This window comes from Penaeus monodon, chromosome 18, assembly GCF_015228065.2.
Source record: "Penaeus monodon isolate SGIC_2016 chromosome 18, NSTDA_Pmon_1, whole genome shotgun sequence".
Lineage (NCBI taxonomy): Eukaryota > Metazoa > Arthropoda > Malacostraca > Decapoda > Penaeidae > Penaeus > Penaeus monodon.
The window spans coordinates 28,789,984-28,802,547 of NC_051403.1; the positions used below are offsets into that span (position 1 = coordinate 28,789,984).

Sequence of the window (12,564 nt, forward strand, 5' to 3'; positions counted from 1 at the left end):
TTTAGATATTTAAATAACCTAGTGAGATGTTTACTTTGATTGTCTAATCACTCTTTGTCAGGTTGTAATGAATATTACGAATTAAGTTCGGTAAAGATTACGAAAGGATAAAAAAATAATTCGTTTTCGAATTCTGTGCGATGTTCACAGCTTCCACAAACAACATGTTTCTTTTCACCGCCTATCACTCTCTTTCTCACATGATTAACCTTCAAGTGTTGCTTATAAGTAGAAGTGTCAGCTGAACGATACAATACGCAACAACGATCGAAAAAAAAAATCACGAGAAGCCCTCAGACGTGATCCAGAATAACGAAAACCGAATGAAATTTGTGTTGGAAATGTGAACGCGGGTGTTTGTGCGTATGTGTGTGTGTGTGTATGTACGTGTGTGTGTGTGTGTGTGGGCGGGTGGGTGGGTGGGTTGAGGGATGTAGAGTCAGTCACCATTGTTCCTGTGTAGCTTTCGTATGTGTGTGTGTGTGTGTCTGTATATCCCTCTCTGTCTTTGTGAAGGAAAGAGGGTTGACTTCGTATTGTGGTGTTGTATGGGTGTTGAAAATTTAGATTTCGTTTTGACTTTTTTTCCCCGTGAATTGCCCAAACATATTTTGATGAAATTCAGTGATGGTTAACATTATACATGTGCACAAATAGATAAATATAGAGAGTTACATAGATAGAGTGAAAGATCATTATAAACTATAATGAAAAGCTGTCGGCTGTGCAAATTCATAATTGCTGTTTTGAAAATACGTTATCGTGAACCTTCAAATGGTTATAGACCAGATAAAAAACACGAAGAAATAGAAAACTAAAAGAAAGCCGAAGTTGCAACATCAAAAGCAATACAGAGAAAAAATACATGTGGTGCTAGTGGCTCAGTGTTATGTAATTGTTAACTTTTTTGGGTAACTGTAAACGCTTCAAACATTTCCAAACTCCAAATAAGTAAATTACATTAAAAAACTATATTAACCTAAAATTGGGTCAGAGAGAAGCATTGCAAAAAAAAAAAAAAGTGTTTTTATGACCACTTCCGTTGCCAGGGTGGGCGAAATGTATTTGTATTAAAATATATGTTTGTTTGTGAGATTTATTCATTATGATTTATCGACATTTGTTTCTGTTATATTGTCCTTCTATATTTATGTGTTGGATTATATATTTACATTATTAATACGTCATTTTGTTATTATATCCTACTTCCTAATGTAATAAGATTTTTTTTTTTAATACCGAAGGAAGAGGTAGAGGAAATGAACAAATCTCGTAAACAGATAGAGAGAAAATGATAATAATAAGAATAAGTAGAAAAAGGGATGATGACGATAAAGGAGACGGGGCAGCAATTTTCTGCAAATGGATTTACTGATTAACCACACATTTTGAGAAATTATTTACGGCAACGAAAGTAACGTCGCGAATAAGTTGAAAATCATGGTTTCTTTCTCGGGAAAAAAAAAAAAAAAACACGAAGATGATAGATAGTTTCTGTAATTTATGAATAAACCGCGCATTCCAATAATTATTCAAAATCTTAAATGAAAGACGGAATAATGATGTATAAAAGCTGAAACTAAAAATTTATTTGGCATTGGTTGATCCCCATCATATTTTGAATTAGACATCGTCAGCGTCAGAACGAAATTAAAGGGAATCCCAACCAATTAATTAGAACAAAAATAAAGTCGTTCACTTAACGCACGAGTGACGAAACACAGAATGCAATAAATAAGAGAAAATATGAAATTAAAAAAAAAAGTACGAAAGCGAAGAATAGAGAAAATCGAGGTAAAGCATTCCGAGCGCTCAAAGAAAACGGATAGTCAGCAAAAACGTTGGAATGAAGATTTCTCTAAGACAAAAGACAGAAGACAAAAAGGGGAGGGAAGGAAAACGGGGAGAGAAAGAGAAGAAAAACTGAGAAACTCGAATAAATATAACTCCCCCCAAAAAATAAATTGAGGTGGAGATACAAATGACAATAAAAAAAAGGGAAAGTTACAAATAACAATAAAAAAGAGAAAAGAAAGTTCAATAACCATTGGCAGTATCTAAAAAAGACAAAGATATGATTGATAAATAATTCAATATATATATATCCTGAAATTTGCTCTCGCTACGGTAGCTGGGCACAACAGAGGTGAAAGTTGCTTGTTTTGCCTTCCTCTCCTCGCCCTAATGGCCGTCTTCTCCACGCCCGGCGCACAGAAGGGGGAGGAGGTTGCGTAAACAGCAACTTGGATTTTTTTTCCTTTTTTAATATAATAACAATAATAGTGATGATGATAATGATAGTAAGTGATAATGATAATTTAAGTGGCAGTGGTAATGATAATAGTTAATTGATGATAACAAAGATAATGTTAATTTTAATGGTAATGATGATAATAATAATCATAATGATAATAGAATTAAAACGGAAAATAAGTAATATATATAAATTTACCTTGAGTTTAAGAAATACCAATAGAAATCAGAAAAGAGCGATTTTTTTATGCAGAAAAGCTTGGAGATTTAAATACATCCGGTTTTTTCTCGAATATTTTTTGCGTGTTCGTTGATCTGTATTCTTGCGCTTATTTAAGCCTCGTCTTTACTGATTTACTCTTCTGTGTTATGTATTGGTACCATATGCATTTAGTTGTTTTTATGGATGTTATAATATTCATGATCATTATCATTGCCGTTATTCTGTTGTTTGTATTTATTATCATTTTTATTTTTCCTTAATGCTGGAAGATTCATCAAATGCCTATGAATACGTTTTAAATGGTGACACTAGCTTTCTCTTTTGAAAAATTCAAAAACTATTTATTTTTTTACGAACCCTGAGTATTGTAAGAATGGGATCACGGATGTAAAGTAACGTAGAGAATTCAGCTGGTTATATTTTACGAGTCAATAATGAAATACGATAGTGTTATGCACGTGATGATAAAAAAGTAATTGATAGTACATTATACAGATAAAAATAGTGATGTTATGCAAATACAATGACATGATCAATAAAAAAGTGATGATAGGATTAGTAATAAGTTCAAAACAGGGATTTATAGAATGAAAAGAGGTAACTGTCGCGTTTCAGTCACTGTTGCCAAAAGGCGATTTTAATGTTTATAAAGGATTGAGAACTTCCATTTGGTATAAAATTAAAGGTAATCGTATTTAGATGATAAAAGCGATTGTAATAACAGAAGTTGATAATAATTTCTAGCATGAGACCATCCCCTTCGTACATAAGTCGTTTGCTTTATTCAGTGGAAAGCCTCTATCCACGTAATTTGTTTAATCGAACGAAGATGAAGACTTCTGTAATTAAATTAGATCACCATAAATGAATTAAAGAAAGGAACAGTGATTTAGAGAATACTAACGTGGCAATAAAGTGTAATTGCTTAATTAAGTATGGATTAATTACAGCAGGAACTGAAGCGAGATTGTCTGGTCGTTAACAGAGGCAGTTCGTGGGTCGTTAGTGGATGAGGATTATCTGTTCTGGGTGGTCGTTAAAGGTAGTTTGAAGTTTGATAAGAAAGTCGTTAGTGCAACGTGGGTGATTGGGGAAAGCACTTTCTCTCTCTCTCTCTCTCTCTCTCTCTCTCTCTCTCTCTCTCTCTCTCTCTCTCTTATCTATCTATCTCTCTCTCTCTCTCTCTCTCTCTCTCTCTCTCTCTCTCTCTCTCTCTCTCTCTCTCTCTCTCTCTCTCTCTCTCTCTCTTCCTCAACATGAAAACAGCAGGAAAGGGGTAATAATCATGTTAGGGACACATAAAGCCAAAGGAGAAAACAATAAGGGAAAATTAGAGAGAGAGAGAGCGAAGAATAGGACCGAACAGCCAGAGAGAAAGGAAGGACCAAGAGACAAACAAGGGCTAGAGAGGGAGAGCGAGATAAACAGGGAGGTGGCGGGCAGGGGACAGGCAAGCAGGAAAGAAGGGGCCAATAAAATAGCTAGGCGGGAGCACCTGCCGTCACGCTCCGCCTCGGCTTCGTCACACAGCTTCCGGTGACGCAGGGGCGGAGGGGGAGGTAGGTGGAGCGGGGGGGGAGGTATGGTGAGGGTGGTGGTGTGAGATGGTTTAAGGGTCAGGTTGTAATGTAGCTTTTTTTTAAGTTTGTGGTTTTAGGTACTCTGCGATTTTGATTATGTGAGATTAATTTTAAAAAACATGGTTTTGGATATTCTTTAATTAGGATTATGCGAGATTTTTAAAAAGTTTGTGGTTTTAGATACCCTGTGATCAGGATTACGTGAGATTTTGTGAAAGTTTATGGTTTGGGAAACTCTTTAATAAGGATTAGGCGAGATTTTTGAGACAGGGTGCTAGATGTTTTGTAGTTATGGTGCCTAGTATGATGAGCTCGATATGGTACTATTTATGGCGTTTGCGATGGGGGTGGGTATGGAGGGAAATGTGGATATGGGTTTTGGTGCTCAGTATTGTGAATATGGGGTTTCTGGGGGCTTATGGCAACGGGAGAAGGTTGTACTTTTTTATAACATTTCTATATTTAGCCATTGTTACTGTGTTGTTATCGTTTTTCCTTCTTGCTTTTTGCCTAAGTGTTATAAGAGTAAACAAAACTGTGTGTACATTTGAGATCATGTGAATGAGATAACCTGCAGTTAGATCTTGATGGATTTTAAAAGATCACACTTTCCAGAAAAGGAAAGAAAATTCGATTTACGGGAAATAAGAAATAAAATTTGGTCAAGATGTAACCGAAATACTTAATGGGAAAAAAATTACATAGACATTGTCACTTCCTGCGAAAAGAGAGTGAGAAATCTGAGGGGAAAAATTAAACAACAACAACAATAAAATTACAATTACTTCGAAAAATAGTATCCACAAAAATAGCCAAAGAAATTCGATACTCAGCGTCAAAGTAGCCACCGCCTGGCGGGAAAATAGCCATAAAATATTGCACAAGTAGCCAAACAAGCCATCGAGCCGCCTGACTCCCGATAGAACACGATGAACGGAGAGAGAGATCACGAAATAACGAGTTTTGAGGAGAGGCAGCAGCTGTGGCGAGGAGAAGAAAGGGAAGGCGAGGAAGAGAGGAATAAAGGGGGAGATAAGAAGAGCAAAAGAAGCCGGAGCGGAAGCGGAGGACGAAACGAAAAGGGAAGGAAGGCGGAGCAGATAAACGGAACGGAAGAGAGGAAGAAAGTTTGGGGAAATATGAAGAACAAAGAAGGAAACACGAACGGTGGAAATAATCACTTCGATGGTGATGACGTCACTGATGGCGATGACGTCATAGTGTACGAACCAGACGGTTTCGTGGTCGATACCAAGAAAGCCAGGTTGCAGATGGCTTTAAAGGGCACCAACAACGAGAGGAGGAAGGCGGACACGAAGGACACGATGAAAGAAAATGGGATCCAAAACGGAGGGAAAATTAAGAATGAAGGAACTGGCGAGACGGAGAACAAGGATAAACGGAAGGGAGATTGCCAGAGAGATAAAGGGAAAGAAAACCAAAGCGGAGAGAAAGATAAAGGAGACACCAAGGACGAGACAAACAACCCTCGCGACCAGACAGCCCCGAGAGAGAAGGAAGGAAAGGAAAGGAGAGGAGAAGCGAAAGCATCGGAAGGGCAGCAGAGGAAGGGCCACGCCCTCCGGAGCCCCCCGAAGCACCAGAGGACCTCCTCATCCTCAGCCTCTCCTCCTCCTTCCTCTGCCTCTTCCTCCAGTTCCTCCACCACCTCCCCTCCTTCCTTCTCCTCCTCCGCCTCTCCTTCGTCCTCCTCTTCGTCCTCCACCGTACTACAGAAAGTCAACATCTACGAGACGCTCGAAATGGCGAGGAACCCCGCCTTCAGACACTACACGGCGGGCGGAGGCGTCAACGTCGTGGTGGACCTGGAGAGGGGCGTTCAGGACGGCACGTGGAAGCCTCCTCTGCCGGACTCTGACGGAGGGGACGCCGAAGGAGGCGTCGGAGGCAGCGTCGTGGACTTCGTGACCTCAAAGGCGGTGTGTGAAGGCTGGAGTCCCGCTCGGAGGCTTTAGATTTCAGTGGCACCCTTCTTTAACTCCTTCAGTCTTCCTTTTTAGTAAAAAAAAAAATATATATATATATTCAGCCCATGCGAACAACTCTTTCGACACATCAGACATGCCACCACTTGAATGTGACTATAATCTCAAATAAAGTTTGATTTGGCATACATGTACACATACACCTCGTTGGAGACAGTGAGATTAGGCCTTGTTTCCTATCTCTAATGATTAGGCCACTTTCATGACCTAGCACAATATCGGCGGCCCAGGGAAGGGCTTCCGAGGCCCACTGGTTGGGAATCGGTGCTCTGTCCATTCCACTTCTTCATGGTTTATCAGAAATGGTCAAAATTTTGCCAAACGTTTTTATCTTTTTCCTTTCCGAATGCTAACATATTCATAGACAGGGAGATAGGTAATCATCAGATAGGTGTTCCATTCGAAGATTTTGAATGGTTTTTCAATGTGTAGGTCCCTTTCAAATTTTTCAATAGTAATCATCTATGAAATTGTGTTTGGTATCTGCATGCTTTTTCCAATACGAATGGTTTCCTTGTTTCATTGTCGAAACAAGAAAAAAAGCACGCAAATGCTCTACGCAACCTCGAATTTCTTATGCTCTAAAAATAACTTGCAATCGAATATGATCTGGGCTGAAAAGATCTAGTTTAGTCTTGCTCTCTCTACGAGTTTGTGATATTAGAGATTTAATATTCTTTTCTGTTATTTATCACTGTAATGCAGATTTAGCAATGTATGCATCTTTATCATTACAAAACTAATGTTGTCTTTTGTAATTCAGTTATCGGCAATGTAAATATTACAACTGAAGTTAACGGTGTTGCCATCACCATCACTTTCGACGTGTGTGCGTCTGTATATTTATCTTGATCTGCTTCCTCTTCTGCTTCTTATTCTTTCTCGTCTTCTCTGTTCATTCGTCTGTATCCGATTGCTTGCTTGCATCTCAGCGCATACGTGCGTGTACCACTTTCTAGTCACAGGAAACCAGTTTAGGCCTGCGCTCTCCATAACCCAACCTGTCCGAATGCAAGTATTCTTGGCCTCTGGCGATGTATTGCAAAACCCAGTCAGCTGATCTAGTGACTCACCGTTCTGGTATAACACTCTTTCCATCCTAAATCACTCATCGATCAGTTTGTTTCTTTTTTCTTTTTTGTGTGTGTGTTTATGAGCTGATAAGGGATCGTGCTTCGTTTAGTTTGCTTGGGAGGGTGCAAATCGTCATGCTCGATGCTTCGTTCGATTGTTTCAACTGTTTCGAACGGCAGCCTCTTGGATTCGTATTTTTAATGAAGTGAGAAAAATATCTGGATGAAATTACAAGAAGCACTATTCTCTCATCGTTCATCTGGTTTATTTTATTATCTTTTTACGATTTACACTAATGGACGCCTCACTTTGTGATATACCTGTTAAATACAGCTAATCTCTCTCTCTCTCTCTCTCTCTCTCTCTCTCTCTCTCTCTCTCTCTCTCTCTCTCTCTCTCTCTCTCTCTCTCTCTCTCTCTCTCTCTCCTCTCCCTCTCCCTCTCCCTCTCCCTCTCCCTCTCCCTCTCCCTCTCCCTCTCCCTCTCTCTTCCCATCTCTCACACTGTGTGCGTGTGTGCGTGTGTTGTGTGTGTGTGTGTGTGTGTGTGTGTGTGTGTGTGTTCATATTCATTCCTCTTCATCTGTTCCGTGTACAGAAATATAAGACCCCACGAAACAGACACAGAGGACACGTTTACATGCATATAAGATATGACATCAATAACGTACGCACACACACACACACACACACACACACACACACACACACACACACACACACACACACACACACACACACACACACACACACACACTCCCTCACATTCCCCTACACTTCCCCACACCCTCCCTCCTCCACACTCCCTCACCCTATCACCCTACTCCCCCCACAACCCCCCCCCCTTCTCCTTCCCACACTCCCTTACTCTCACACTTTCCCTCCCCATCTCCCCACACACTCCCCGCACATCCTTCTCCCCCACATACCTTACCTCCCCCTCCCCTCTCCCAGCACCCCATCCGAAGCGCCCCTCTCTAACCCCCCTCCTCCTCCCCAGCACCCCATCCGAAGCGCCCCTCTCTAACCCCCCTCCTCCCCCACCCTCCCCCAGCACCCCATCCGAAGCGCCCCTCTCTAACCCCCCTCCCCCCCCCTCCCCCAGCACCCCATCCGAAGCGCCCCTCTCTAACCCCCCTCCCCCACCCCTCCCCCAGCACCCCGAAGCGCCCCTCTCTAACCCCCCCTCCTCCCCCCTCCCCCAGCACCCGAAGTGCCCCTCTCTAACCCCCTCCTCCCCCACCCCTCCCCCAGCACCCGAAGCGCCCCTCTCTAACCCCCGTCTCCTCCTCCTCCTCCTCAGGGCGACTACATATGGATCGAGCCAGTGTCCCGGCGGGAGTTCGACGTGGCCATCGGCGCCCGGGTCGTGAGCGCCGAGGGCCGCCGCATTCAGGTGCAGGACGACGACGGGAATGTAAGTCAGGTCGTGGGTCGTGGTTCCGGTGGTTAGGTTAAGTTTCGTTAACTTTTTTTTCTGTTTGTTTTTATTTGATTTGTCATTCTAGTTGGAGGAATGCGTTTATTATGGGATATTTTCTGTTCTTTTTTTTCCCCCATTTGCGGGCGTTTTTAGTGCTTGTTACACATATTCAGTTATTTCAGATTATTAGTATTTTTGGTAATGTCAATTTTTTATGTTTCAACATTTGACAAGTTTTTTTAACCAGCCCTAACCATTTTTTCAACTGTTTTCAGCTTATTTCAGCCATTTTCAGATGACACTTCACTTTACCTTTTTTCTAACACTACTAAATTATTAACACCAAAGCCCCTTCATCCCAACACGAACGATTTTATCTCCACCCAACTTATTATCATTATCATCAGGACATTCCCCATTACCAACGCTACCCCCCCCCCCCGCCACCGTCATCGGAAAGCAGGAACAGTGACTCACTCCCGATTACTTCTGTTATTTTTAATCATTATCATCATGTCATCATTATAAGCGCCTGTCCCTCCCACCACCCCCACCCCCCCTCTCCCCCAATACGAGCGTCACTTCCGATCACCATATTTTAGCGTCATTATCATGATTATTTTACCTCTTCCCTTATTCCATTAGGGTGGATACGCCGACTCCCCATTGACATTAATGATTTGTCCGTTTTCCTGAAATCAGTTTACTAGTTGGGTCCAAATTTATTATTAAATCCTCCTCGAGTCTAGCAGTGCCCTCACAACATAGATTATCTTCGTAAAGTTATCTCCATTATATAATTTTTATCAACACTGTAAATCGTTATCACTAAACCATACTCATTTCCACAAGCAGGAATTATTTTCTTTCGAACAGTTTCATGTCTGCTTTTATCAGCCATTTGCTTATTTCGTTGTATTAGTTTCATCAAAATCCTCCTTCTCACACCCACCGTAAGGAAATCACTAATCCCAGTATCGCCATATCACAATCTTCAGTCCTAACTCTTACCCCACCAAGAACAGTGACAGTAAGAATGAACCAAAGTTGTATACTGCTGTGTTGTCCTTAACCTCCCTCCTCCACCGGTTGCAATAACCACTAATACCTCTTTCCCATTCGCCCCCCACAAGATGTAATGAGCACTTAAATCATTATATCTTCAGAAAAATATTATTACTATTACGGCTACCATTCTGACTCATTACATGAACAATAAATACTACCACATTGCCATCACTAACCCCTCCCTCCCTCCCCTCTAGGAACAATAATTCCCACACGCATTACCACCACTAACTATACCGTCCCCTACCACAATCGTTAGAGCCACAACCATCACCCGAACCTCCTACCTGGAACAATGACTCGCAGGACCACAACGCAACTACAGTTATCATCCGGACTCTCATGAACAACTTCAACTACCACAGCACAGCCACCGCAAACCCCTTGTCCTACCCCATGGGGTAGCTCCCCATGTGGTGTCCACCACAGTCAGTGTCATCAGGACAGTAACTTGAGGAACAACAACTTCAGCTACCCCCCCCCCCCGCTTCCCCCATCAGGAACAACAACTACAACTACCACAACGTAACCACCGTTGCCTCCCCTCCCCTCCCACCAGGAACAACCACAGCGGCCACTAACCTCCCCTTCCCCCACCAGGAGCAATGGCTGACCCCGGAGCGGCGCATCAAGGCCATGCACCCGACGTCGGTGCAGGGCGTCGAGGACATGATCAGCCTGGGGGACCTCCACGAAGCCGGCATCCTCAGGAACCTCCTTATTCGATACAATGAGAATCTTATTTATGTAAGTGAGGGTAGGCTGGGAGGTAGGAAGGAGGTGGATGCGGGTGGGGAGTGGGTGGGTGTGGGGGGAGAGAGGATTGTGAGAGAGTAGGTGGTGGGTAGTGAGTGGGTGTGGGTGAAAGAGGAGTTGTGAGGGAGTGGGTGGGGAGTGGATGGGAGGGAAGCTGTGAGGGAGTAGGTGGGTGTAAGTGAGAGGCCTAGGAATGAGTGGGAAGTGGGTGTGAGGGAGTGGGTGAGTGTGGTTTGGTATGAGGGTACATGTGTCTGGGGTATGAGGAGGTTGGGTAGGAGTGGATGTGAGGGTTTTAGGAAAGGGTGAAGGAGTAAAAGAGTGGAATGGGGTTGGGTTTGAGTTGAGGAGAAAATGAGAAAGTGAGAATGATTGAGGGTAAAGAGATAGTTATGGTAAATGATGGGCTGGGAGTGAAGGGAAAACGAAGGGAAAATAGTGAGCTAGGAGTGAGGGGAGAATGGAGATAAACGTTATTATGTGTGAGGGGAAATGAAGGTAAATGGTGGGTGGACAGAAAGGGATAAAAGGTTAAGAGTTAATGTGTAGATGTGTAGATGAGGGACGAACAGGCTGTAGGTATAAGAGGGGGAAAAGGGAGAGGGGTGTAAATAGATTCATTAAAGCAAATGTGTGATTTGTTTTTTGTCCGATTCTTTACCATTCGTGTTTCATTTTATTAGATATTATAATGACTATTTCAATTACAAAATATTATTATAAAAGCAATAATGATAATGATAATAATAATAATAATTGATAATAATTGAAAAAGTAATACTGATAATGATACTAATAATGACTGAAGTAAATGATAAGTAATAATGATAAAGATAGGGATAATAATGTTGATGATGAGGATCACGATGGTAACAATAATCCTCACAATGCTAAACCCCCTCCGTCCGCAGACCTACACGGGCTCCATCCTGGTGGCCGTGAACCCATACCAGATCCTCCCCATCTACACGGTGGACCAAATCAAGCTGTACCGAGGCAAGAAGATCGGCGAACTCCCTCCACACATCTTCGCCATCGGGGACAGCTGCTACAACAACATGAGGCGGTTCAAGCAGGACCAGTGTATTGTTATCAGGTAGGTGTCGTGTGTGTTTGGGGGAGGGAGGGTGAAGGAAGGGGGTGGGAGGGGAGGGAAGGGGGAGAGTGGGGAGGTGGGAAGGAAAGGAGAGAGGGAGGGAAGGAAGGGAGCCTAAAAGAAGGGAGATAATAAAGAAGGAAGGAAGGACGGGGGAAGGGTGGAAGAGGGTAAAGAAAGGGGAGGGATAGGGATAGACAAATAGAAGACAGTAAAATTCATAATGAGAGAATGACAAAGACGGAAAAAACAGACCGAAAGAAAGACAGACATAAAGACCAAACCCATCTGCACGATTTAGACCAACACGTCAACACCGGCGTTCGTCTAAAGCCAAGACCCCGCGCGTTTTTATAAGCCTGCATGCACTTATCCACTTCAGGTGTCAGATAGACGCCGACCGCAGATAGACATCATGCTCTCCTGCAAACAACACTGCTATCAGATAGATAAGATAACAAAGTCTAATCGAGATATGATGTAATTCTGTTATCAGCGATTGTGCCGCAATCCTGGGATTAGAAGTTAGAAGAAGGCTGGACAAATAATTAGCCAGAAGTCAACTTAGAAGGAATGTGGGTCATAGACAGTGATAAGTTGATAGGTAAATAGATGGGGAGGGAAATCTGTAAATAGATTGATAAGAGGATGCATGGATAGGATACGTAGGCAAAATGTAGATATATAGGAAGATACTGTAAAGGTAGAAATTGATATATAAATATAAAAAAATATTTAAATATAAATAAAGTGATATATATATATATATATATATATATATATATATATATATATATATATATATATATATTCATGTATGTATGAATGCATATATGTATATATAGAATAAATATGCATGAATAGTTATATAGCTACACAGATAAATAAATGGAAAAGAAATTGTTAAAGACAGACCGACAGACAGATTGAATAGCATCCATAAATAAATGATGATATTAATAATAACTCTACCTCTTCTTTCCTCCCCCCCCCCCCACTCCTACCCACAACCCCACATCCCCTCCCATCCCCCCATTTCCCACCCACACCCCCACCCACCCCAACCCACTCCAACCCATCCCTACA

The 12,564-nt window shown here is 42.1% G+C and overlaps 2 protein-coding genes across 4 annotated transcripts in view; both read left to right on the forward strand.

Moving 5' to 3' along the window:
* The window catches only part of LOC119584383 (myosin-VIIa-like), a 45,010-nt gene that overhangs the window by 8,140 nt on the left and 24,306 nt on the right, over positions 1-12,564 (forward strand). The window contains 3 exon segments of the mRNA XM_037932960.1: positions 8,439-8,552; positions 10,227-10,373; positions 11,294-11,478. Coding sequence (XP_037788888.1) covers positions 8,439-8,552; positions 10,227-10,373; positions 11,294-11,478 — 446 coding nt within the window.
* Positions 448-6,089, forward strand: LOC119584384 (uncharacterized protein DDB_G0284459-like). Of its 3 annotated transcripts, none has more exons than XM_037932963.1 (2): positions 448-468; positions 4,572-6,089. In XM_037932963.1, the coding sequence occupies exon 2, from the start codon at positions 4,986-4,988 to the stop codon at positions 6,030-6,032; it is 1,047 nt and encodes a 348-aa protein (XP_037788891.1). In that variant the 5' UTR covers positions 448-468; positions 4,572-4,985; the 3' UTR covers positions 6,033-6,089. The 3 variants fall into 3 exon arrangements, with proteins under 3 accessions (XP_037788891.1, XP_037788889.1, XP_037788890.1); XM_037932961.1 differs by having other exon boundaries at positions 449-484; XM_037932962.1 differs by having other exon boundaries at positions 464-546.

What these genes read in the sequence shown, in the direction of transcription:
- LOC119584384 (XM_037932963.1), top strand. Translation starts at nt 4,986, where the DNA reads ATGAACGGAGAGAGAGATCACGAAATAACGAGTTTTGAGGAGAGGCAG.